Genomic DNA, 23040 nt, shown 5'->3' on the forward strand with positions numbered 1-23040 from the left:
GTAAGTGCCACAAGAGGAGTTCAAGGCAGGCAGTGTGGTTAGGAAAGGGACAGGGCATGCTGCTTGGGAGGGCTCTGGGACATTGCAATGGTCGCAAAGTGACAGAGTGATAAGAGTCCTGTAACTCTGTTCTGGCAATGCTGGCCCTTTGAGTTTATCTTGTTCTTTGTCCTTGGAGCACCAAATTTCCCCCTCTCTTTATTTATAGGGCTAATCCTTTGGCCCTGTTGGACACCCTGCTCATGTCTACCTATCTGCCTAGCTCCTTCTCAGGTGTTCAGGAACCCTTTTTGTTAGGAGAAGAGGCAGGGGCGTCGTAGGGGCCCTGGGTTCCTGATGCCTGCTCTCTGTCAGAGTATTCCTAGAGAGGGGGTGGGGGCTCCATGGAATGTGATGGAGGCTTGTTCAAGTGTTGTCTGGGTGTTGACTGGCCGGTATTCTTGTCACCTTACCATCTGGAGGTTCATTTGTTGTATTCTAGAAGAGACAAACTTAACAAGGAGGTTAAAAATGCATGGCCCAAAGATCGGTAGAAGTAGGAAGGTTGCTATAGGACCTAGAAAAGGAGTTAGCCAAGAGAACCAGGACCAGATATTAGTCTTGAAATCCCACCAGTCGAATCCCTTTGAGGCTCCCTTCATATAAAACCCTTTAGCTCTTTTCGATAATATTCCAAAGTTTAGTTTGAATTTTGCCCAATTGGTTGACAAAAAAAACCAGCAATCCTCCTTTAACATTGCACAGGTCCCACCTTATTTAGCCGTTGATAAGTATAAAGCTCTCCTATTCTGTAAAACCACGCCTGCTAGAGAATTTATTTGTTCTTGTAGAGTGTTAATTTGAGCTGCTGAGTAGGCAATCTGTTGTGTGAGTTCAAGAAAGAGCTGTCAGGCAGTGAAAATAAAGTTTAAAAGTCCAGCTGAGCCTGTCTCTATCCCAGTGGTCATCTCTAGGACTGATATTACAGTGAGGGCTGCCCGCTTTTGTTTACGTGATCGAGAGTGTAAGGGAAGTGGGATGCTGTCATTTATAAGTGTAAGATTAGGAATAATGTATGCAAGGGTACAGGTCCCCGTCCAGTTGGCTGGAAGGCATAAATAGGCATTGGATCCTCAAAGGAAATAGGTGCGATTTGTAGGGGCTAGGCAGACGCCTAAAGTGATGTTGAAGTAGGGTTTTCCTAAATGGGTGTGGGAATGTTCTATGCCCTCACAGGTAGTAGCTAAAGTCATTCCAGCTAAAGGAGAGAGGCAAGCAACCTTTGAGGGATGAGAGGAAAAGTTATAAGCCCAGTTGAAAGAAGGAATAGTAAGTTTCCACCCTATGTCATAATCCTCAGGTGTCTTGAGTTTTTTGCAGTCTTGCTTAATATTTGAGAGTTGGAACCAAAAATTGTGGTTCTGATAGGGACAACTTGGGGATGGGGTGGGACTTTAGCTAGGGTAGGCTTCGTGGTGGCTGTTAAGGCCATATTTACTGGTGTAAATGATAAAGTAGCTTTTTAAGTTTTGTTAAAAGGTCACAGCCTAACAGAGGTGTAGGACAGGCCAGGAGGACTAGGAAAGAGTGTGTGAATAAAGTATTTTCAAGAGAACAGGGTAAGTGAGGTGTAAAATGGCCATAAGAGGGTTGTCCGTCTATCCCTGTTAGGAGGATCGAGGAACGGCGAGTGGGACCAGAGAAGGAGGTCAGAGCTGAATAAGTAGCCCCAGTGTCAATCAGACGCTGATAGTAGCCCCTGCCACATCCAGGGTTACCCAGGGCTCCTCTGGTCTTGCAGGGAACATAGGGGCCTGGAGGTTGAGCCCCAGGCACCTTCAGTCATCCGCACCCAGGAGCCCCAGATGTAGAGCGCCATCCGCTTCGTGCTCCCGGTAGTCACTTGCCACCGACAGGGGAAATTGGCCTTGACTTTGGCCCGAGGGGCCGGGACCCGAAATACCCTGGATGTTGGGTGGTCATGGTGTTGGCCTACCTGCTTGAGGTCGGCAGGGACAACTCCTTTTCCAATGGCCCTTTTGGTGACAGGGAGGGCATGGGGTATGGGGTGGTAGGGTGCAGCATTTCCTGACAGCGTGCCACTGCTGACTGCACTGGCAGCAGGTCAGCGGTGGTCTTTGAGGAGGAGAGGGGATTCCTGTAGGTCCCTGTTGTGGGGGACTGAGCAATGGCAACAGCCATGTATTGAGCGTGTCGCTTTAATTTTTCCTCCTCTCTTAGTTCTCACCTATTCCTGGAAATTTCCTCCCTGTCGCTGAAGATCTTAAAGGCCGTGTCAAGCAGGACAGAGAGTGGAGTTTGTGGGCCCTGTTCTAGTTTTTGTAATTTCTGTCTGATGTCAGGGGATGCTTGGCTTATAAAATGAACTGCAAGTATGGCCTGACTTTCAATGATCCAAAGAGGATCATTCTCAGGCTTTAAGGTCTTGTCATTTGCTCTGCTAGGTTTTGGATTTGCTTGGGACCCGACACCACTTCCTTCTTTCTAATCTGTGAATATGTTACCTAACATGGTAGATGGGACTTTGAATATGTGATAGGGTAAGGATCCTGAGAAGGGGAGAGATTCCAGGGTTACCTGGGTGAGCCCGATGTTATCACAGGACCTTATAAGTGAGAAGCAGGAGGGTCAGTGAGAGCTGGAAGATGCTGTACTGCTGGCTGTGAAAACTTATTCACTTTACTAAGGAACATGGGGCTTATATGCTGCGCAGTGTTCCAAAGCTCTGCATCTCACCCGTTCAGCCCTCACACTCTATGCTGTGGAGAGGGGCTGCTGACATGCCCATTTTACTGACGGGGAAGTCAAAGCAGGAAGTCTGGGCATACAGTGGGTTTCCTGGCATGTGCCCTCTCAGTGGGAACAGGGTTCTTGTCCCAAATTATTCTTCTGTTTCATAACATTGAGGTGTAGTTCACTGAGCTGATTAATGATTTCCTCGTTTCTGCCTCATTCTGCACTAGGGTCCCCATATCCTTATAAGTTCCCCTTCCAGGCACAAAGACTTAAGAGATAATAAGAGATCTCTGTGCTGGCTTTTCAAACATATTTTAATCTTAAAATATAGCACAGGATAATGCTATTAGTGAGCCCAAAGGAATAACTTCACATCCTAGGGAAAGATGTCAGGGGATACATTTAGGATATGGCTAACAAATCCTCCGGAGGTATATTATTTTTATTTTTTCCAAACAGCAAAATAGTGTCTGTACTCCTTCCTGTGAATCCTTTACAAGAGATGCTGACTGGTGGCTGGGTAGGTCTACTTTTGTAGAAGAGCTTAGTGTAACCTACACTGGTATGTTCTCACTCATCCTGGTTTCTAGGAACTCCAACACAAGCTAAGTCATAGTTTGCTTTAATTACTTTAATTAGTTTGACACAATCTTTTATGGACTTTGTTTCAAATTCTATCTGAAGAATGTGCTTGGCCTGGAAAGCAGCCTCTCTGGCCCAATTGGTTCCCTGTGGAGCCCTGGCTAGCCTTGCTGAGGGGGCGCAGGGGAGCAGGAGGCCTCCAGGCCAGCATCAAGGGACCCGCGGTCTTCAGAGAACGTGTGCCTCACACTTGTGAGCGGGGAATGACACAGAGTTTGTAATGGGGGGGGACCTTGGCAAACCCAATTGCGATGGGGCTGAGGTCGATATCCTTGGGGTCTACCAGCGACTTCAAGTTAAAGTGCTGCAGGATGGAGGCCAAAAACAGGAACAGTTCCATGCGAGCCAGGCCTTCTCCAACACACACCCGCTTTCCTGGAGGTGACAACAGCACTAAGACACCGCCCAGGGTGGGACAGCAGGGGCAGAGCTGGGTGGGCGGAGGCTGTGTGTCAACGGCCACCCTAAGCAGAATTGACCCCTGTCTGCCTGTTGAAAGGGAGCCCAGAGTGGATTTCAGTGTAAGAGTATCAGCGACAGGTGGGCTCAGGGACCAGCCTTCACACAGCCTCAACCACCAGGACTCAGCTGCGTAAACCTGTGTCAGGTTGGGAGAATGGGCTCTGCCCAGTGCTCAGCCTGATGTCCTACAGGAAAGAAGAGTGGCCCCAAGTGGAAGCCAAAGCTCTCGTGTTGGTGTTAAAGTTATCGAGTTGGTTACAGATCTTCCATCATACCCACACCAAGGGCAGGCCCTGGAAAGGCAGCCAAGGGCTGGAAAGGTTAGATGGTCCTAGGATGAGTCCAGGTAACCAAACGTTAAAATTTACTTAGTAACCCTTGTTTAAAATTATGGAGAGTCAGGCAATATAGTTTCGAAAGATTTTCACTAAGTTCTATTAAATGAAGAGTTTTAGCACTGAATGAAGTGAAGTATCTAAGGAAAAAAGAACTCATCTCAACTCATTCCCAGGACTTCTGGTGAAAAGATGTCATTTAACCTCTCTGAACAGGGAAGAACACATTTGGGTCACGTTGGGGACAGAAATCAGGGGCACGATGCTGATCACACGTGGAACAGAGAGCAGGAATTAGGGACAATCCCCAGGGAAGGTGCTACACCTGGCCTCTTCTTACCTGCAGAAAATGGCTTGAAATGGTCACTGTACTTGAACTTTCCATTTTCATTCAGAAAGTGCTCTGGCTTAAACTTCTCTGGTTCAGGGAATTCTTGGCTGTCATACAAGAGGGAGTCCAGTGTCGGAATTATGACTGTGCCCTGGAAGGAACAGAGGCTGCCTTGGTCAGTCAAGTTAACACAACACAGGCTTTCACCTGGGAGCCAGCAGTTGAATTTTACGTTAGACAAGATGGTATGTTCCCAACCGGGGAAGTTGTTCACCTGAGGGCAGACAGAGAGCAGGTGGGGGTCACGACCAAATGGCAATGAGAGCTCTCATCTTTTCAGGGAAGTAGCTCCTCCGAGCTACTCATCCAGGGCTGGATGTTACTGCTGTTGTCTGTTTCTGCTGCTGGAACACACCTCAACCCCAGGCACCGTCTGAGGAGCCCCTTTCCCAGATCGCCTCCATTTCTGTGGTCACCAGGTCCCCACAAGGCCTGCTGGGGGGGCAGCACTCTGCAGGGTAGGGATGCTGGCCCAGCCCCCAGTGTTCAGCCGCATCTGCCAAGAGGAGGTGTCCTTGGTCCCCGTCCTGTTCCCTGGCAGGCGGCTGATCTGCAGGGTGGTGCTCAGGGGTGCACTGCAGGCTCACATCTGACCTTGGGGATGACGTATCCTCTGAACACTGTGTCCCGGGTTGCTTTGTGGGACAGGTTGGAGGGAATGATGTCGATGAATCGCTGAATCTCATGCACCACGGCGTCCAGGTAGGGCATATCCAGCCTGTCCTTGACGGCAGGGATTCGGCTTGGCCCAATCACCCTGTCAATTTCTTCATGAAGTTTCTCTGCCAAGATATGCATGGAATAAATGCATGACTCCAGGCTGGCTCAACATTCATGCTCCCATCCATATACCCAGTAGATGCTTATGGAGCTTTGGATTATTGGATAATTCATCCGCACGCGTCAGTAAGAACTAGGCTCAGTGAGGTTAGGAACAGTCTACAGCATTTATGTAGTTATTTATTTATGGCCTCCATTATCTTAGCTGGTCATGGCTAGTCCCGTTCTGGTCTTCATGCCAGGAGTAGAGAATAAGAAAGGGTCTTGGGGATCTCTAGTTGGAGGGAAACTGTGTTAATGGTTACCCCAGGCTGGTGTGCTGCAGGCTTGTAGGGAGTACGGAGGCGAATGGAGAATGGAAACTGACATGCGCGGTGTACTCCTGAGCAGCCTTTGGCAGTTGCTTGGCCACTCTGGGTTTGAGGTTGCCTGTGGGCCTTGTAATCTGTTGAGTGAACTGCAAAGCTCCTGCAGTATGGTAACCGAGTAACAATTTTAAACACTCGTAACAAGATGGATGGTATGCTGATATTTACTAGATGGTAAATATAAGAAGTCATGCACAGGGAACTCACATAGCAGTCCAGGGATAATGTGGAGTTTGGGGTTGGGGGGAAGGCAGGGAGGCAAGGAGGGGCCTGGGCTGGCTCTGCAACCTGCTTTCTTTCCAAGAGCTCTGAGCCAGTACTGAAAAATGTTAACACATGTTAAATTTGGCAGTGGATGTGTGGGTGTCAGTCATATTTACTTTCTGTCTTTTTCTCTATATTGGAAATTCCTCATAATCCATAATTAAAACAGTGTTGGAGTCTGTGGCTCCCCTAGTACAGAGTGGTCAGAAGCTCCCTCAGAACTGCCACAGACCCGTGGAGCCTTCGCCCCCTGGACTTTTCGGCTCCTTCGCCTCACCTTTCTGTCAGGTAGAAAAGCCAAGGCTTTGGAGTCGGACCAGGTCTGATCCTGGACAGGTCACATATACACATTCCTAGGGGAAATAACTTCATGCCCTTTCCGTCAGCCCTCAAGAATACACTGTATTAAAGGGCTAATCCCCATACCCGGCACACAGCAGGAGCCAAATGATCATCATTAGCAGCAGCCAGCATGGCTCAGGTGGTGAGGAGCTCCTTGCCGTGGGGACCCCACCCCCACCCCAGCCCTGTGCCCAGCCCGGTGAAGGGTGGGGGGCTCCAGGCCTGAGCACTGCCGGGGAGGGCACCCTGGCCCCAGGCAATGGCTCCTTTACCTCCTCTTTCCTTGGAGGTTGGTGCTGATTGGCCTGTAGACACATGGTGTTGCTCACATCGCCTCCACTGGCCCATTTGGGTGATTCTAGTGCCTCATGCTCTGTGCATGCGGCCCCCAAAGCCACGCCTGATCCACCCTGGGTCCCACCCGGCCCAGTGCTGGGGAGGAGCCCTGGGAGGGAAGGCCGGGTCCAGGGCAGCAGGCAGACTTGCAGTGCTTTTCCTGGGGTTCCTCCTCTGACCCCCACTCTTCCAATCGGGTGAGACATGCCAGGAGGCCTTGCCCCTGCCCCCTCCTCCCTCTCAGCTCTGTCTGGAAGGCTGGGTCTGACTCAGGGGCGATGTGCACATTTTTTCTCCATCATAAATAGATCATGGCCTGGAGTGGATGCAGACAGCATGGTGTTTCTCCACTGGGCTTTCTTCCTGCAATCTGGGGTTTGTCAGTGGGTGTGGGTGGGCTGAGTGCGGGGGCCTGTCATGTACAAGAACACTTCCCCTAAAGCATTCATCCAGCGATCCCAGTGTCACTGCTGCAAGGGTTAACAAGCAGTGCCAGTCCCCGTTTTGCAGACGGGAAGCTGAAGCCTAAATGCTCCAGGCTGACCGTGCAGGTGCGACGGCCACATGGTCCGGTGTCCTTGCCTGTTACTTGTCCTACCTTCAACCTCCGGGTGTTTCATGAGAATCAGGAGCCCGTATCTCAGGGTGGTGTTGGTGGTCTCTGTCCCCGCAAAGAGCAGGTCGGCCACGGTCACAGCAATGTTGTCCAAGGTGTACACAGGGTCTGTACTGTGTTTTTCCTGCGATGTGAGAGATAGGGCCTCAATACAGGGAGGTTTTCAGGTGGATGAGAAAGAGACCCTGTGTCCCTCAGCAGAAGAGCACCTGGCAGCCCTGCCAGCTCCACAGGGGGGCCATCCTGCACAGACACCATCGTCTCCATTGCAAGGCTAGGGAACAGAGGCTCCCAGAAAACCGATCATGGGCAGGACTGTGCCCTCAGCTGGCTGTGGGATTGGTGCTCCTTCTATGGCACCGAGGGCCCTCCTGGGGGGTGGGTCTCTCCCTGGCCCTGTGCCACGACCTCCAGCAGCTCAGGGCTGAGCTGTGGGGCTTCTGCAGGGCTGCCCTTGGCCTCATTCAGCCCCACAGCCGCTGCCTTAGGTCCCAGGAGGGAAGTCACAGGGAAGCTGGGCATAGCGTGGGAGGTGGGAGGGGTGGGAGGAGGCCCAACTGATGGAGGAGACTCTCAGACACCCAGGGCAGTCTTCCAGGAAACCAGGTGTGGAGCTCATGTGTGGTTCTAGAGCCACATGTGATGCCAAGGAAAGAAGAGAAGCTTGACTGATGTGGGTGGGCGACCCAGAGGGGTGCCAGAGAGGTGGTGCTGGGAAGGCCTGGGCCCCCTTTAGTTCGTGCACGATTTGGGGGTTATGTGCTGACGAGGAACACTGAGGGCCTCTCCCCAGGTGAGATGTGGTCATTAGTCAGTTGATCAGAAGTGGTTAAGAGGCTGGGCTGGAGGAAGCCAACGTGAGGGTCCCACTCACCCGGTCCCACAGCCCCCTGATGGCTTCCCCAAGAAAGGCCATCCTGTTGGCCGGCACAGTGGACAGTACAGTGGAGTGTAGAGTGGCCAGGCAGGCTGGCTGTGTGTCGACGTGTGGTGGTCACGCTCAAGCCAGTGTATCTGTGTAAAACTAAGAGCATCAGAATGTACACAGCGTGGGCAGTGTGGACACTGCAGTGCAGGTCATAATATAAATCTGAAAAATGCACCCTGCCCCCACAAACCCATCTCATAATGGCCAAGCGCTCGGCTCCGCCTGGTCTGGAAGCTGCGAGCTGTGAGGGTACCTTCTCCATTTCCATCAGCATGGTGTCGGTGAAGTCTCGGGGGCAGCTGGGCTCCAGCGACTTCTGGCGGTCCTTCACTCCTTCTAGAGCATACTCTTTTATTTCAGACACATTTTTGATTAGTTTTCTATGGCTTCCAGGCAGGTAACGTATGTAGCCTGGGAAATTATTATAAAGCTAGAGAGAGAGTGAGGGAGGGAGAGAATTTTCTTACTATATATATATTTTTTTTCTGGGTGCAATAGCATTTGGCGTACTAGGCTGACAACCTTCTCCAAACCTGAATTTATGGCTGTCACTATTGTATTATTTAGAATATTTTGGCTGAAAGTATCTTTCTGGGCACCACTCTACGAGGTCGTGTGAGTTCTGTGGTGGGAATGTGAGCACATAGGCAGAGGTACCGTGTGTCTGGTGAGGACTGATTTTAAAGAGTGAAGTGGTAAGTGTCCTGAGGTTAGCAAGGGGGAATGGCAGGCCCCATGGAAGCGTCCAGAAGGAGCGTTCAGGTTCTCTAGTCTTGTGTGCCTGTCTGTCCACACACACAGTGCCCCTTCTTATCCTTTTCCTGCTGCAAACCCTCGATTGGAGCCGGGTGCAGACCAGGCAGGAGGGAGGAGAGCGCTTCACCTGGATCCAGGGGCTACTGAGCAGGTAGAAGTTCTCGTTGAACAAACTCAGCATCCTCAGAGCCGTCTTGTCATTGTAGTCGGCGCGCTTGTGGAAGAGGATGTCGGAGATGACGTTGTAGGGCGCGAAGCCGATGACAAAGGTGGGGTCGAAGGGCTGGCCTGGAAAACAGGGGAGCCATCAGGGTGCTTCGCTCGTGGGTGTGGCAGGAGGGCCGTTTCCAGTGCTTGCGAAGAGACACCCTAGGACTGTGAGAATTCTCGGGAGGTGGTGACTGTGTGAACTCCTCGGGTTTTCTTTACTTGTCAGTTATTCAGGACACACCAGCTCCACCCTCAATGACCACGCCCGCTCCCTGGGTTAGAGGGGAAACCGGCTTGTGAAGTGGTGTCTGTGGGCTAACATGGGGAGCTGCCTCGGTCGTCAGGGGCCATGGGGCCCAGGCCAGGCTGTACGCACCATGGGTCTTCCGGAGCGCCCCCAGCAGGAGCTGGGCCTCGCTCTGGATCCGCTGCTCATTGCCCTGTTTCCCCATCCCGAAGTCACGGAGGGTGGTCAGGGAGAACCGCCGGGTGTCCTGCCAGGTCGGTCCATTATTGAAAATAATCCCTAAGGAAGAGGGAACAGCAGGCTGTCACTGCAAACTCTCCTCTCAGGAGAAAGGGGCAGGAGTGACGGGCGCCCCGTGCACTGCTCTGCGTGGGAGGGGCTGAGGGGCCGCCCTGGCCAGCGCGGTGACAGATGCTTGGGTTTGGAGAGAAGCCGCTGCGGTCGGCTGGCTTCCTCCGTTGCCCCTGTAAGCTCTGCAACCACCAGCCTCCTTGCTTTCCCCATTCTGCCTTGTGTCCTCCCCACAGGAGGGAAACCACACCTGACCACTGAGAAAAACCTCTGCCTCTTTCCTGTTTACGGACTAATTTCCTTGAAGCCATTCTGTTTCCAATGATTTTTTACCCTCACACTATAGACACCTCAGCTCGCACTCCGTGGCTTCACAGCAAGTCCTTACTAAAATCTGAGGTCACAGGGCCCCCAGACCACGGAGACCTCCAGATCCAGGAAGATCTTGATCTGGTTCCCTCCTGCATGTGGAGGCCTGAGGAAAGCCATGGCCCCGGACATTCCAGAAGGAAGTCTGGCCGGACCTGAGAGGTATAACGGAGGAGGGCTTCATTCTACCCCAAAAGGACACCTGGACGGCCTGCAGGGGAAGCACAAGGCAGGGGTGGGAGGAGAGGGATGTGACCCAAGGAGGCTGCCACGGAGTCAAGCCCGGGGATGGACAGCATGACCACTGATGGGTGTGTGGGCACCGAGGAGACCCATTTACAGGTGCCGTTCACCAGGTTAAAAGCACAGGTGACACTGAGTTCAGGGTCCTGTGTTCAGGGGTCCTGGTGCCGATTCCTGTGGGACATTGCATAACAGGCCAAGTGGCTGCTGGGTACGTGGCACAGCAGCCCAAGAGGGAACCGAGGGGAGGGGTGCTCCAAGCTCGCGGGTGACTATGCCATGAGCCCGGCCAGGCCTCGGGCAGCTCCAGCCTTCCAAGTCACTGACCCAGGGCGGACAAGCAAGGGGTGGCAGGGACCAGGGAGTGTGTGCTGAGGAGGCCGGAGGACAGAGCAGAGGCTGTGCCCCTAGCCCTGACGACCAGAGAAGCCAGAGGGAAGGCAGGAGGAGAGATGCTGGGGGACCACCCTGAACGGCATGTGAGGAGGAGCAGAGGTGGTTGAGGAGGGAGGGGCAGAGAAGCAGGTAATTTTAAAATGTTCTGGCAAGAACTGTGTAGAAAGAAAAGATGGAAGATACAGAAAATGTGACAAGAGACAGAGAGAGAGAGAGATACAGAGATAGAAAGACAGAGACAGAGATGGAGAGCGAAAGAGACAGAGTCAGAAGGAGATAGACAGAGACAGAGACGGAGAGACACAGAGATGGAGAGAGGAAGAGAGAGAACCCAGAGGCACGCCATCGTTTGGGATCCAGACAGGCTGAAATGGAGGCAACAAATCTCCTCTCCCAGAGTTTTGTGAAGATTGACTGAAAGGATGGGTGCGGCCCCCTCGGCACCTTAATACGCAGCCGCTGCTCCACACTATGGTAATCACCAACGTTCACATCATTATTCCTGGGGACCAAATGCAGCCCTGGTCCAGAGCCTGGCTGAGGTCCAGGGTCAGCCCTGGGCCGTGTGGGCCATATAAAAACAGCACTTCGCAGCCCTCAGGCAGGAGGCAGGCAAGCCCCTTGCGTCCCACCTGCGGGATGTGGGTGCTGGCCCCTGCCTGACTGCTCTCAGGGGCCCATGACTTGGACCAGGGCTGGCAGATCAAGGGTCCCCAGAGTCAGGATGGAGCTCCTTGACCCCAGAACTCCTGCTCTCCTGGGGCTCTCCTCCAGTAAGTCTCCTCTTGTGTTAATGACAAAGATTAGGGTGGTTAATTTTGCTTTGAGCCGCCCCCAAGAACAAACCCACCCACAATATCTAAGAGGGACAATCAAATGCCATTGGTTGTGGCAGGATATAACCTCGGAAATGTAGACTGGAAAAATAAGGCAAGAAGGTCGTATACAACTGTAAGCACATCAATTTGAAAATTCTACATAAAATGAATAAAAGTTTTCTAGAGGCTCATCACCAAAGTTGACTCAGGAAGGGCTAGAGGCTTCCAAGTTTTGCTGGGTTGGTGGGACACTGTTTCCTTCTCATCTGCTTTGGATCTCAAACACCAGTGAGCAAATGATAAAGGACAAGCAGTTGAAGTTGGAGGACAGCAGGTGGGGCAGGGAGCTTTCAGAGCTGAGAGGTGGGGGAGGGGCGCCCCCGCCCAGGCTCCAGGACCTCCCCGGAGACGCGGAAGATGGACTCTGAAGTCAGGAGTCTGGAAAACACTCAGATAAAGACCAGTTAGACCCCACCCCACCCCCGCCCCGCCCAGGCCTCCTACGCCTGCAGGAGGGGAACTCGGGGCTCTGGAGACACCGGAGGGGGGAAGGGCAGAGGAAAGAGGTGAGGCTGGGGAGATGGCGTCACCGGGAAGTCTCAACACCCCCTTCCTGGTCTAAGAACAGCCCCAGGTGGGACATCGGGAGGCCCCCTTGATGGAGAAGCAGGGTGCCCATCGTAGGTGAGGGGCCCTTGGTGGATGGAGCCCCAACACCCACGAGTAGTTGAAGCTGTGAGTGGAAAGAGCTCCCAGGGGAGACTGAGGGCCCAGGGAGGCGGGAAGGTCTGCGGGGGGAGGCCCGGCCCGGCCGTCAGAAGCAGCTCCCTCTGTCCTATTTCTCTATGAACACATCTGTCCTGCTGGTCGGAGGGTGGGTGCTCCTTGTCTTGTCCTCTCTGTGTCCATCAAGAGGCGCGGAGCAATGACTGAGTGAGTGAATGCACCAACCTTCACCTGAGTTGTCTGCGGATCGCTTCACCTTTCTGCCTTTAGCATGTTGTTACTGTTATTTCAGTAGCTCCCCCCAACATCTTCCCCTGCCCCACACGCACCCCTCCCCAAGTAGGACGCACCTTTGTCCTGGTGCACCTGGAACGCGGGGGTTTCTCCTCTGCCAGAAAACTCATTCCTGTAGTCGAGCAGGACCTCCTTCACGGCCTTGTAGCCGTGCAGGACCACGAAGCGCCGTGAGCCCAGGTACAGGGTGAACACCGGGCCGAAACGCTCTGCCAGCTGCGGAGACCACCAGGCCGGGGAGTGAGCCACCGCGGACTTGGAGAGGATATCTCGCTTTAAAGTGCCCCCCAAGGTCGCTGTTGTTACCAGGAGAACCCAGAGTGATCTGGGGAAGACCTCCCCAGAGGCTTCTTCTGCCGGGAGCGCATCCAGCGCACCTGCGTGTGCCTAGCTGCCCTCCCTCCGGTGAACAAGTAACTGGGAGGGCCGATTCCTCTTGTTCCCCCTGAGGCCCCTTTGCCCATATCCGCCCCACCACCACCCCGTCTGCTGTCCCCAGTCAAGGTCCCGGACCCCAGGACGCTGCTGGAGGCCCCGGAGCCATACCGTTCAGAGGCCCACGAGCACGTCTTCCTCTGCCGGAAACTCGTCAACGCCTTTCAGAGCGGCTCTGTGCCCTGTGGCGTTCTTTTACTAACTCATTTAATAGATTCATTAACGCATTTCGTTTTTAGATTTGTTAGCTCATTCACTGTTCACAACAATCGTAGTGAGAGGTGGCGGGGTGGGGGGGGGTGGTCAAACACTTCACTTTTCCCCCTGTTCTTTGGCGTCTAAGGAGAGCTGCAGGTTCACACACAGCTAGTGTGCGTCTGGTCTCAATGCGTGTCCCTCCTTGCATCCCAGGGGCAAACAGCAGCAGCCCCGACCACACTGCCCTGGCCAAGCCACCCAACGACAGCATGACAGTCAACACTTTGCTCAAGCAAGGGCCTTCGGGGCCAGCCATGGCCAAGGCCCACTGAGCTCCATGCCCAAGCTGTAACACTAGCCAAATATTTTGAATATCACTCTTGGGTGCTACTGGTAATTCAGCTAACTCATAACAAGCTGGTATTGAATTACAATTTGTCTGAGAGTGAATTGAATGCACACATATTACATCTAATTCCTGAATGCTCCTCCCTCAAATCAACAATATTTCTCTTACCCTGGTGAAGGATTTGGGAATATTCTTAATTTCCAACTGGAAAATGTTCCCAACGAAGGGCAGTGGGAAAGGGCCAGGGGGCAGTCGCCTGTTGCTGTAGATGTGTGTCCAGATGGAGATGAGCAGCAAGGTGGCCGTCCACACCAGCAGGGCGACCATGATGCCCAGGGCGGCCATGGTGCCTCCGGGAATCTGCCGCCTCGTGCGGACACTCCTGGGGAGAGGCAAAGCTTTTATAATGCATCCTTGAGAAGGAGGGTGACCAGCCAACCAATGCCACCTTCCTTTTCCTCTGGCCCAAGATATTAGTTTATTATTAGCTGCTGTTGGCCATCATTTCAAAGCCTGATCCCTTCAGTGTTTGCCGCTTAGAACTCCATCCAGGCACCCACCTGGCCACGCCTGGGCTCTGCCAACACTGGCTACTGACACCTGCACCAATGTCAGTAAACTCGGCATCCAGGGGAGCTCCACCCACCCACACGTCAGAACATGGGGTGATGGCCTGTCCTCCCTTTGACACTGGTTGGACAAGAAGGAGTACGGTCCTGTTTACATGGGTTTGTTTGGGGTAGGATTTACGTAAGGCAACATCAATTATGTGCCAACAGTCTCCATGGCAGAGTGCCTGATCTCCTGGTGCAGGCCTCACCTCTGAGCAGGAGGTTTGTCTGAGCAGCCCCAGTGGCACTGAATCACCAGCAGCCAAATTCATAGGCCAGAGAAGGAAAATTCAGCATCTGACATTTATTCCACTTTGTCAAATCAACTGGCAAATTCAGTAGAAGAAAAAAAAAGAAAGAAAAAGAAAAGAGTTGACCAATTTTGAAAAACTTAACTACGTTTTTAATGTACAAAATTAGGGGATAATCACTGTTTAGAATCATTTCTTCAAATTAAAAAAAAATACGTTAGGATTTTTATTGTGTTTGTTTAAATCAATGAACTATTTTGGTAGACTTTATGTTTTAAAATGTCTTATCTTTGTGCACAAAAATCACCTTCTGTATATTTATTTATGTAAAACCGAGGCTACATTCCACATACTGAATTCTAACCCACTTTCCCTCCCAGTTTACTAGCAATGTGATTTTTCTGCGTCTAGACCTGCAGCCACGTTACTGGTGTTGGACTTGTTAACTTATTGTGCCACGTAGGGGCGTTGGCCTTGGCAGGAGTCTCGGGCCTGTTTTGTGCCCGTGAGCTGCTGGGCTGCAGGCCCTGCCATCTTGCATGGGCTCTGATCTTTCCTCCCAGGGGCTGGTGTGGGGCGGCAGGGCGCATTCCCCAGGATGGAAACTGAGCCACCTTGACCCCCCTCTGCCCTCTTCTTCCACCCTGCCAGGCCTGCCAGACAGACATCCGGGTCCACGCGGCATTTTTCTTCTCAGTTTGTCCCTCTTGCTGGTGCTGAGGGTTGGGCAGAGTCAGCCTTCCCTGGGGCTCCAATTCAAGCCCTGACTGGTGGGCGTGAGGACAGCAGACGTTTGAGGCAGAGAAGGCCCTTTGGCCCCCGTTGGCCGAGAATAACTACATCTGGCAGCTTATCTGAGCGTGTGCGTCCTGCAAAGGGGCCCAAGGGCAGGCGCAGGTGAACCTAGACCTCACAGGGCTGCAGCCTGGGTGGTCTGGGGCCAGGCCCTACTCTTCTAGGTCCTCTGTGGAAATGCCATTGGAGGGCCAAACAACAACAAATTCTAAATGCAGGTACAGATGTCTTTTGAAAGTAAGAACATTGTTGAGTACTTGTTTTCAGAAGCAAGGCCCTTTTACTTGTCTTGGATCTTATTCAGTTGCCTGCACCTTCTCGGACAATGTTGACTAATTGGGATGACAGAGGTGGCCTTGCCTTGTGCCTGGCGGGAATGGGTACTTCTTCATCAAGTCTATTGTTGTTTGGTTGTAGCAAAGAGACAATCACATTGGGACAATTTTCTTCTTTCTCTATTTAACAAGGAGTATTTAGCAGGGATGAGTGCTGAGATAATGAAATATCTTTTTAATTGAGACAATCCTAGGACTTTTCTCCTTAAACCTGCTGGTATGATGCTGGATGGAAACATTGTTTCATATAAAAGCAGTCTTATATTTCCGCTTCACAGCCAAGATTTTCATGGAACGATACTCTTTTTACATGCTCATGGGTTCAACTTCTTAACAGTGTTTTTAGTAGTTGTGCATCTATAGCCATAGACAAAATTGGGCTTCAGTTTCTTATGTTTTATTATATCTGCTATAAGAATTGTGCTAACTCTAGAAACAATTAAAATTCCATCTTTTTCTATTGTCTGGGATACTTTAAATTGTTAGGGAATTATCTGGACTTTGAAATTTTGATAGAATTTACTAGTAAAACAATATGGAAAGGCCTTATTGAAGTTAAACAATTGTTTATTGTTTTACAATAAGTAAGATTACAAATATCATCTCAATTAGGAAAGTAAGACATGCTCCTTGTAACAAATCAAACAATGCAGAACTGGATAAAGCAAGATGTGAGAGTACAGACTCTCCCTACAGCGGTAGTTCCCCTATTTTCAGTCCCATTAAGAAAGAAAAACTAAAAAACAAAAAACAAAAAAAAAAAAAAGAAAGAAAAACTGCTGCCAACTCTTTCTTATTATTATTTCTCATTTTTCTTTTATACCTACTGAAAGATATCTTTTGCACTTACTTTGATTCTGTGTATCAGACTTGTGCCTACATTTAAAAGGCAAATGTAAACAAGTATCTTGGTTAAAGTGTACTTAAAATAACTTCCTGTGCCCTGGCATGGCCTGGGGGGAGCCACACCTTCAACACTGGCAGAATCAGTGGCAGCAACTTGAAATAAAGTCCTGGAAGAATAGCAGATATCTTTTAAAAAGCTGCCCTGCAATGCTTTTAATGGCATAGAAGGAATATTGTGTAGGGAAACCATGGACTTTGACAACTCAGAGGAAACATGTTTTAGAGAAGTTGCATCCAAATGGTTTATTCCGGGTACAAGTCCCTGTTGGGTATAGAATTTGCAAGTATTTTCTCCCATCCTGTGGGTTGTCTTTTTACTTCCTTGCTGATGTCCTCTGAGCACAAAAGGTTTAAATCTTGATGAAGTCAAATTGATCTATTTTTTCTTTTGTCACTTGTGCTTTGGTTTGTATCTAAGAAATCATTGCCTAATCTAAGTTCACAAAGATTTATTCTGAGGTTTTCTTCTAAGTGTACCACCCATTTTGAGCTGTTTCGTATATGGTATGAGATAGGGTCCAACTTAGTCCTTTTCCATATGGGCAGCCTTTGTCCCAACACCATTTGTTGAAAAGAGCAAACTTAAGGAATGGGGAAATCCCCAAGAGTGCCAACTGTCTTGGTACTTTTGTCGAAAATCAATTGACCACAGATATGAGGGTTTATTTCCAGACTCTCAATTCTATTCCATTATTCTGTATGTCTATCCTTATGCCAGTTCCACAGTGTCTTGATAACTGTAGCTTTGTATTAAGCTTTTAAGTTAGGAAGTGAGTCCTTTAAGTTAGTTCTTCTTTTTAAAGATTTTTTTAAAAGGTATTCTGAATTTCTTGCATTTCCATATGAATTTTAGGATTAGCTTGTCAATTTCTACAGAACAGATAAGTGGGATTTTGATAGGGATTGAAATAAATCTGTATATCACTTTGGGAGAAGAGCTGTCTGTATTAGTTTGCTGGGGCTGCCATAACAAAGTACCGTAGACTGGGTGGCATAAGCAGTAGAAATTTATTCTCACGGTTCTGGAAGATATGTCCAAGATCAGGTGTCGGCAGGTTTGCTTTCTTCTGAGGGCTCTCTCCTTGGCCTGCAGGCAGCCGCCCTCTTGCTACCTCTTCACATGGCCTCTCCTCTGTGCGCAGCACCCCACCCCCCCGCCCCCCGTCTCTGTGTGTCCTAATCTCCTCTTCTTATAAGGACACAGGCCAGATTGCATTAGGACCCACCCTAATGCCTAATTTCAACTTACTCACCCCTTTAAAAACCCTGTCTCCAAATACAGTCACATTCTGAGGTGCTGGGGGTTAGCAGTTCAACATATAGATTTGGCGGAGGGGAGGGACACACAATTCAGCCCATAACACCACATTAACAACGGTACAATATTAAGTCTTCTGATCCACAGAGGGGGAAAGTCTTTCCATTTATTTAGAATTAATTTACTTCAGTGAGGTTTTATAGTTTTCAGTGTTCAAGTTTTATACTTCTTTTGTTAATTTCTTCCTACTTTTTTTTTGATGCTATTGTAAATGGAGCTTTTCCTTAATTTCACTTTTGTATAGTTCATTGGTAGTGTCTAAAAATACAACTGAATTTTGTATATTGACTTTGCATTCTGCAACCTTGCTGAACTCATACAGTTCTAATAGTTTTTATACATTCCTTAGGATTTTCTATATACAGGATCACATTATCTACGAATAGACACAGTTTTACTTCTTTGTTTCCAATTTGAACATCTTTCATTTCTTTTTCTTGTCTGATTGCTCTGGCACCTCCAGGACTATGTTGAATAGAAGTGGTGAGAGTGGGCATTCTTGTCTTGTTCCTGGTCTTAGGGAGAAAGCAATCTTTCACCATTGACTATAATGTTACCTGTGAGTTTTTAGTAGATGCCTTTTATCCGCTTCAGGAAGTTCCCACATATTCTTAGCTTTGTAGTGTTTTTATGATGAAAAGGTGTTGAATTTTGTCAAAAGCTATTTCTGCATCCATTGAGCTGATCATGCAGCTTTTGCCTTTCACTGTGTAAGTATTGTGCATTACATTGATTTTTATATGTTAAATCAACCTAGCATTGCTGAGATAAATCCTACTTGGTCATGCCGTATAATTTTTTTCTATGTGTTGCTGGATTTGGTTAGCTAGTATTTTGCTGAGAATTTTTGAGTGTGTAGTCATAAGAGATATTGTATTTTTTTCTTATGATATCTGTATCTGGTTCTGGTAACTGGGTAATACAGCTCTCTTAAAATGAGCTGGGAAGTGTGTGTGAACAATTGGTATTAATTTTCCTTTAAACATTTAGTAGAATTCACCATGAAGTCATGTGAGCCTAGAATCTTCCTTGCTGGAAGTTTTTTGATTACTTATTCAATCTCTTAACATTATAGGTACATTCAGATTTTCTATTTCTTCTTAAGTCTGTTTTGGCAGTTGGTCTAGAAATTTGTTGGTTTTCTAGCAATTTGTCCATTTCTTCTAGGTTATCTATTTTGTTGGCACACAGGTGCTTATAGTATCCCGTAGAATCATTTTTTTATTTCTGTAAGGTCATTCGTGATGCTCTCACTTTCATTCCTGATTTTAAGGATTTGAATCATCCCTCTTTTTTTCATGATCATTCTAGCCATATATGTTAAAATAATATTTTCAAAGTATCAATTTTGATTTAAATTTTTCCTCTATTGTTTTTGTATTCCTATTTAATTGATTTCTACTCTAGAATTTATTACATCTTCCCTTCTGCTTGCTTTGGGTTTAACTTGCTCTTCTGCTTCTACTTAGTTAAGATGGAAAGTTAAGTTATTGATTTGAGATCTTTCTTCTTATTTAATGTAGGTGTTTACAGGTATAAATGGTATATGCATTACAGGTATAAGTTTTCCCCTAAGCAGTGCTTTAGCTGCATCTCCTATGTTTTCATATGTTGTGTTTTCAGTCTCATTCACCAAAAAATATTTTCTAATTTGCTTAGTGATTTCTTCTTTCACCCACTTGTTATTTAGAAGTATACTGTCTACTTCTCACATATTTTTTACTTTTCAAAATTTCCTTGTTATTTATATTTAATTTTATTCTCTTGTGGTCAGTGAATATACCTTGTGTGAATTCAATGTCTTTACATTTACTGAGACCCTAAGTTACAGCCTAATCCACAGTCTATCCTGGAGAATGTTCCATGTGTCTTTGAGAAGAATGTATATGTCACTGCTGATGGGTGAAGTGTGTTATATATCAGCGGTCCCCAACCTTTTCAGCACCAGGGAACAGTTTTGTGGAAGACAATTTTTCCGCAGACCGGGGAGGGGGGATGGTTTCAGGATGGTTCAAGCGCATTACATTTATTGTGCACTTTATTTCTATGATTATTACATTGTAATATATAATGAAATAATTATACAACTCACCGTAATGCAGAATCAGTGGGAGCCCTGAGCTTGTTTTCACTTGCCACTCACTGATAGGGTTTTGATATGGGTCTGCAAGCAGTTGATTTATTATGGTCTCTGTGCAGTCAAACCTCTCTGCTAATGATTATCTGTATTTGCAGCTGCTCCCCAGCGCTAGCCTCACCGGCTCAACTCCACCTCAGATCATGAGGCATTAGAGTCTCACAAGGAGCGTGCAACCTAGATCCCTTGCATGTGCAGTTCACAGCAGGGTTGGCGCTCCTATGAGATTCTAATGCCACCACTGATCTGACAGGAGGCGGAGCTCGGGCGGTAATGGGAGTGATGGGGAGCAGCTGTAAATACAGCCACTTGCCCACCACTCACCTCCTGCTGTGCAGCCCCGTTCCTAACAGGCCACGGACCGGTAGTGGTCCATGGCCCGGAGGTTGGGAACCCTTGCTCTAGATGACTATTAAATCTAGTTGGGTTTTATTGTTGGTCAAGTCTTTTATTTCCTTGCTGATATTTTGCCTAGTTGTTCTCTATATACATTAATGAAAGGGGAGGATTGATGTCTCTAGCTAGTATTGATGAATTGTCTATTTCTCCTTTCAATTCTCTGAGTTTTTGATTAATCTAAATTTGGGGGCTCTGTTGTTAGGTACCTATATATTCATAATTGCTGTATCTTCTTGATGGATTGATTCTTTTATCATAACAAAATATCCTTGTTGTCTCCAGCAATAATTTTTGTCATAGAATCTATTTTGTTGGATGTTACTATAGAACTTCAGCTCTTTTTGGTTACTGTTTTCATAACACCTTTTTCTATCCTTTACTTTCAACCTTTTGCTGTCTTTGAATCTAAAATGTGTGTCTTATAGATCGTGTGGAAAATATCATTAAAAAACATCCATTCTGCCAATCTCTGCCCTTGATTTGAGTGTATAGTCTGTTTATATTTAATAAAGTTACTGATAAGGTAAGATTTACATCTACCATTTTTTCTATTCGTTTTATGTGTGTCTGATGTCTTTTTTGGTCCTCTAACCTCTATTTATGTATGTGTGTGTGTGTGTGTGTGTGTGTGTATGAAATAGCTATTTTCAAGTATGCTATTTTAATTCCATTCTTTGTCTAAGCTATATATTCATATACATTACATTACTTTATAATATAATTAATGTATTATAATAGAGACTATAAATTATATATATTATTATATTATAATTATGAGTTATTTTCTTATTGGTTGCCCTGGAGACTACAATGACCATCTTAACTTAAAATGATCTAATTTTATTAATACCAACTTAATTTCAATATTATTCAAAATTTGCCCCAATTTGACCTTGTTCTCTCTCCCGCTTTTGTGTAATTTTTGTCATACAAGTGACATCTTTATACATAGTAAGTCTATTGACACTTTTATAATTATTGATTTATGTGTTTTAAATTAGATAGAAGAAAAGGGTTACAAATGAAAATTCATTTATGCCATATGTAGTTACTTTTACTGTCACTTTCCATTTTGTCATGTGGATTTAAATTACTGTCTAGTATCTTTTCATTTTAGCCTGTAGTACTCCCTTTAAGATTTCTTGTAAGACAGGCCTGCTATTGATGAATTCTCTCAATTTGGGTTTATCTGAGAATGTTTGAATCTCTCCTTCTTTTCTGAAGGATTGTTTTTCTGCATATAGAACTCTTGACTGACAGTACAGTTGACCCATAAACAACATGGGTGAGCAACATGTGTGGGTCCACTTACTTATGTGTGGATTTGTTTTGTTTTGTTTTTTGGGTTTTAAAAACTATTTATTTATTTATTTGGCTGTGCTGGGTCTTAGTTGTGGCTCGCGGGATCTTCGATTTTTGTTGCAGCATGTGGGATTTTTAGCTGCAGCATGTGAAATCTTAGTTGTGGCACATGGGATCTAGTGCCCTGATCAGGGATCGAACCCAGGCCCCCTGCATTGGGAGCGCGGAGTCTTAGCCACTGGACTACCAGGGAAGTCCCTTTGTGGATTTTTAAAAATAGTAAATACTCAAACTAGTGGTTTCCAGTGGGGACAGGGAAGGGGGAAGGAGCAATAAAGGGGTAGGGGAGTAAAAGGTGCAGATTATTAGGTATAAAATAAGCTACAGGGAATATAGCCAATATTTTATAATAACTATAAATGGAGTGTAACCTTTAAAAATTGTGAATCATTATATTGCACACCTGTAACTTATATACTATTGTACAGCAAATATACCTCAATAAAAAATAGTAAATACTACAGCGCTACACGATCTGCAGTTGGTTGAGTTCTCAGTTTTGGAACCATGGATACAGAGGAATCAAGTGTACAGAGGAGCATCTATAAGTTATATGCAAATTTTTGACTGTGTGGACAGTGGGGACCCCTAACCCCAGCATTGTTCAAGGGTCAACTGTATTTTTCTTTCTGCACTTGGATTATGTCTTTTCACTGCCTCTGGCTCCCACAGTTTCTGGTGAGAAGTCAACTGTTATTTTATGGAGGATTGCTTACACATGGGGCTCACTTTCTCTTGCTGCTTTCACGGTTCCCCCTTTGTCTTTGTCTTCTGACAGTGTGACCATGAGGTGTGTAGGTGTGGCTCTCCAGTTTATTTTACTTGGAGTTTGTTAAGTTTCTTGCATATGTAGATGAATGATTTTCATCGACTTTGGAAGTTTTCAGCAGTTATTTCTTCCAATAGTCTTTCTGTCCCCTTCTTCTTTTCTCTCCTCCTGAGGCTTCCATTATGCATATGTGGATATTCTTGATGATGTCCTGCAGTTCTCCGAGGCAGTGTTCATTTTTCTTTATTTTGACATTTTGGTAGTGTTTTCATCACAGTTATGGAGGAGCAGATTTTCAGAGTTCTTAATCCACCATTCTGGAAGTGCTTCTCTTGCCTCTCCCTTTATCCCTTTCTCAGTGCTTATTCAAGTGCTTATTCAATAAAACCTGAAATTGCTTTTATTATTGGTTAGAACGTAGCCACTCCTATGTGCAAAAGAGGTTGGAATGTGAGCATTTAGCTTTTCCAGACTTTAAAAAGTGGATGTGTTCAAAGAAGAAAGTGATCGGAAATGGATGTTAGATTATCAGTTAATAGTGTGTGCCCTGCTATGGTTAGCAGTCTTCTGTGTATTCTTCCAATTTTTAAAAACTTATATAAATACACACACACACACACATTTC

General features: G+C 47.4%; 1 protein-coding gene across 4 annotated transcripts; it reads right to left on the reverse strand.

The window, feature by feature from the left end:
* Positions 1 to 3035: 3035 nt before the first annotated feature.
* Positions 3036 to 13914, reverse strand: LOC118882825 (cytochrome P450 2E1). 4 transcript variants are annotated; one of them, XM_036829167.1, is made up of 9 exons: positions 13701 to 13914; positions 12607 to 12766; positions 9543 to 9692; positions 9084 to 9244; positions 8454 to 8630; positions 7255 to 7396; positions 5161 to 5348; positions 4516 to 4657; positions 3036 to 3753 (listed from the first exon to the last, which is right to left on the reverse strand). In XM_036829167.1, exons 1-9 carry the CDS (start codon positions 13875 to 13877, stop codon positions 3563 to 3565), a joined length of 1488 nt encoding a protein of 495 aa, XP_036685062.1. In that variant the 5' UTR covers positions 13878 to 13914; the 3' UTR covers positions 3036 to 3562. The 4 variants fall into 4 exon arrangements, 3 of the variants coding, with proteins under 3 accessions (XP_036685062.1, XP_036685061.1, XP_036685064.1); XM_036829166.1 differs by having other exon boundaries at positions 4516 to 4780; XM_036829169.1 differs by lacking the exon at positions 9543 to 9692 and having other exon boundaries at positions 4516 to 4780.
* Positions 13915 to 23040: the final 9126 nt, after the last annotated feature.

Source organism: Balaenoptera musculus, chromosome 16 (assembly GCF_009873245.2).
Source record: "Balaenoptera musculus isolate JJ_BM4_2016_0621 chromosome 16, mBalMus1.pri.v3, whole genome shotgun sequence".
NCBI lineage: Eukaryota > Metazoa > Chordata > Mammalia > Artiodactyla > Balaenopteridae > Balaenoptera > Balaenoptera musculus.

Bases quoted from the DNA above. Each gene is read 5' to 3' on its own strand.
- LOC118882825 (XM_036829166.1), bottom strand. From the start codon at position 13,877: ATGGCCGCCCTGGGCATCATGGTCGCCCTGCTGGTGTGGACGGCCACC. The intron at 8,631-9,083 runs GTGAAGCGCTCT...CTCTCTCTCTAG, and splicing joins TCAGTAGCCCCTGGATCCAG to CTTTATAATAATTTCCCAGG. The intron at 5,349-7,254 runs GTAGGACAAGTA...ATATCTTGGCAG, and splicing joins GAAACACCCGGAGGTTGAAG to AGAAACTTCATGAAGAAATT.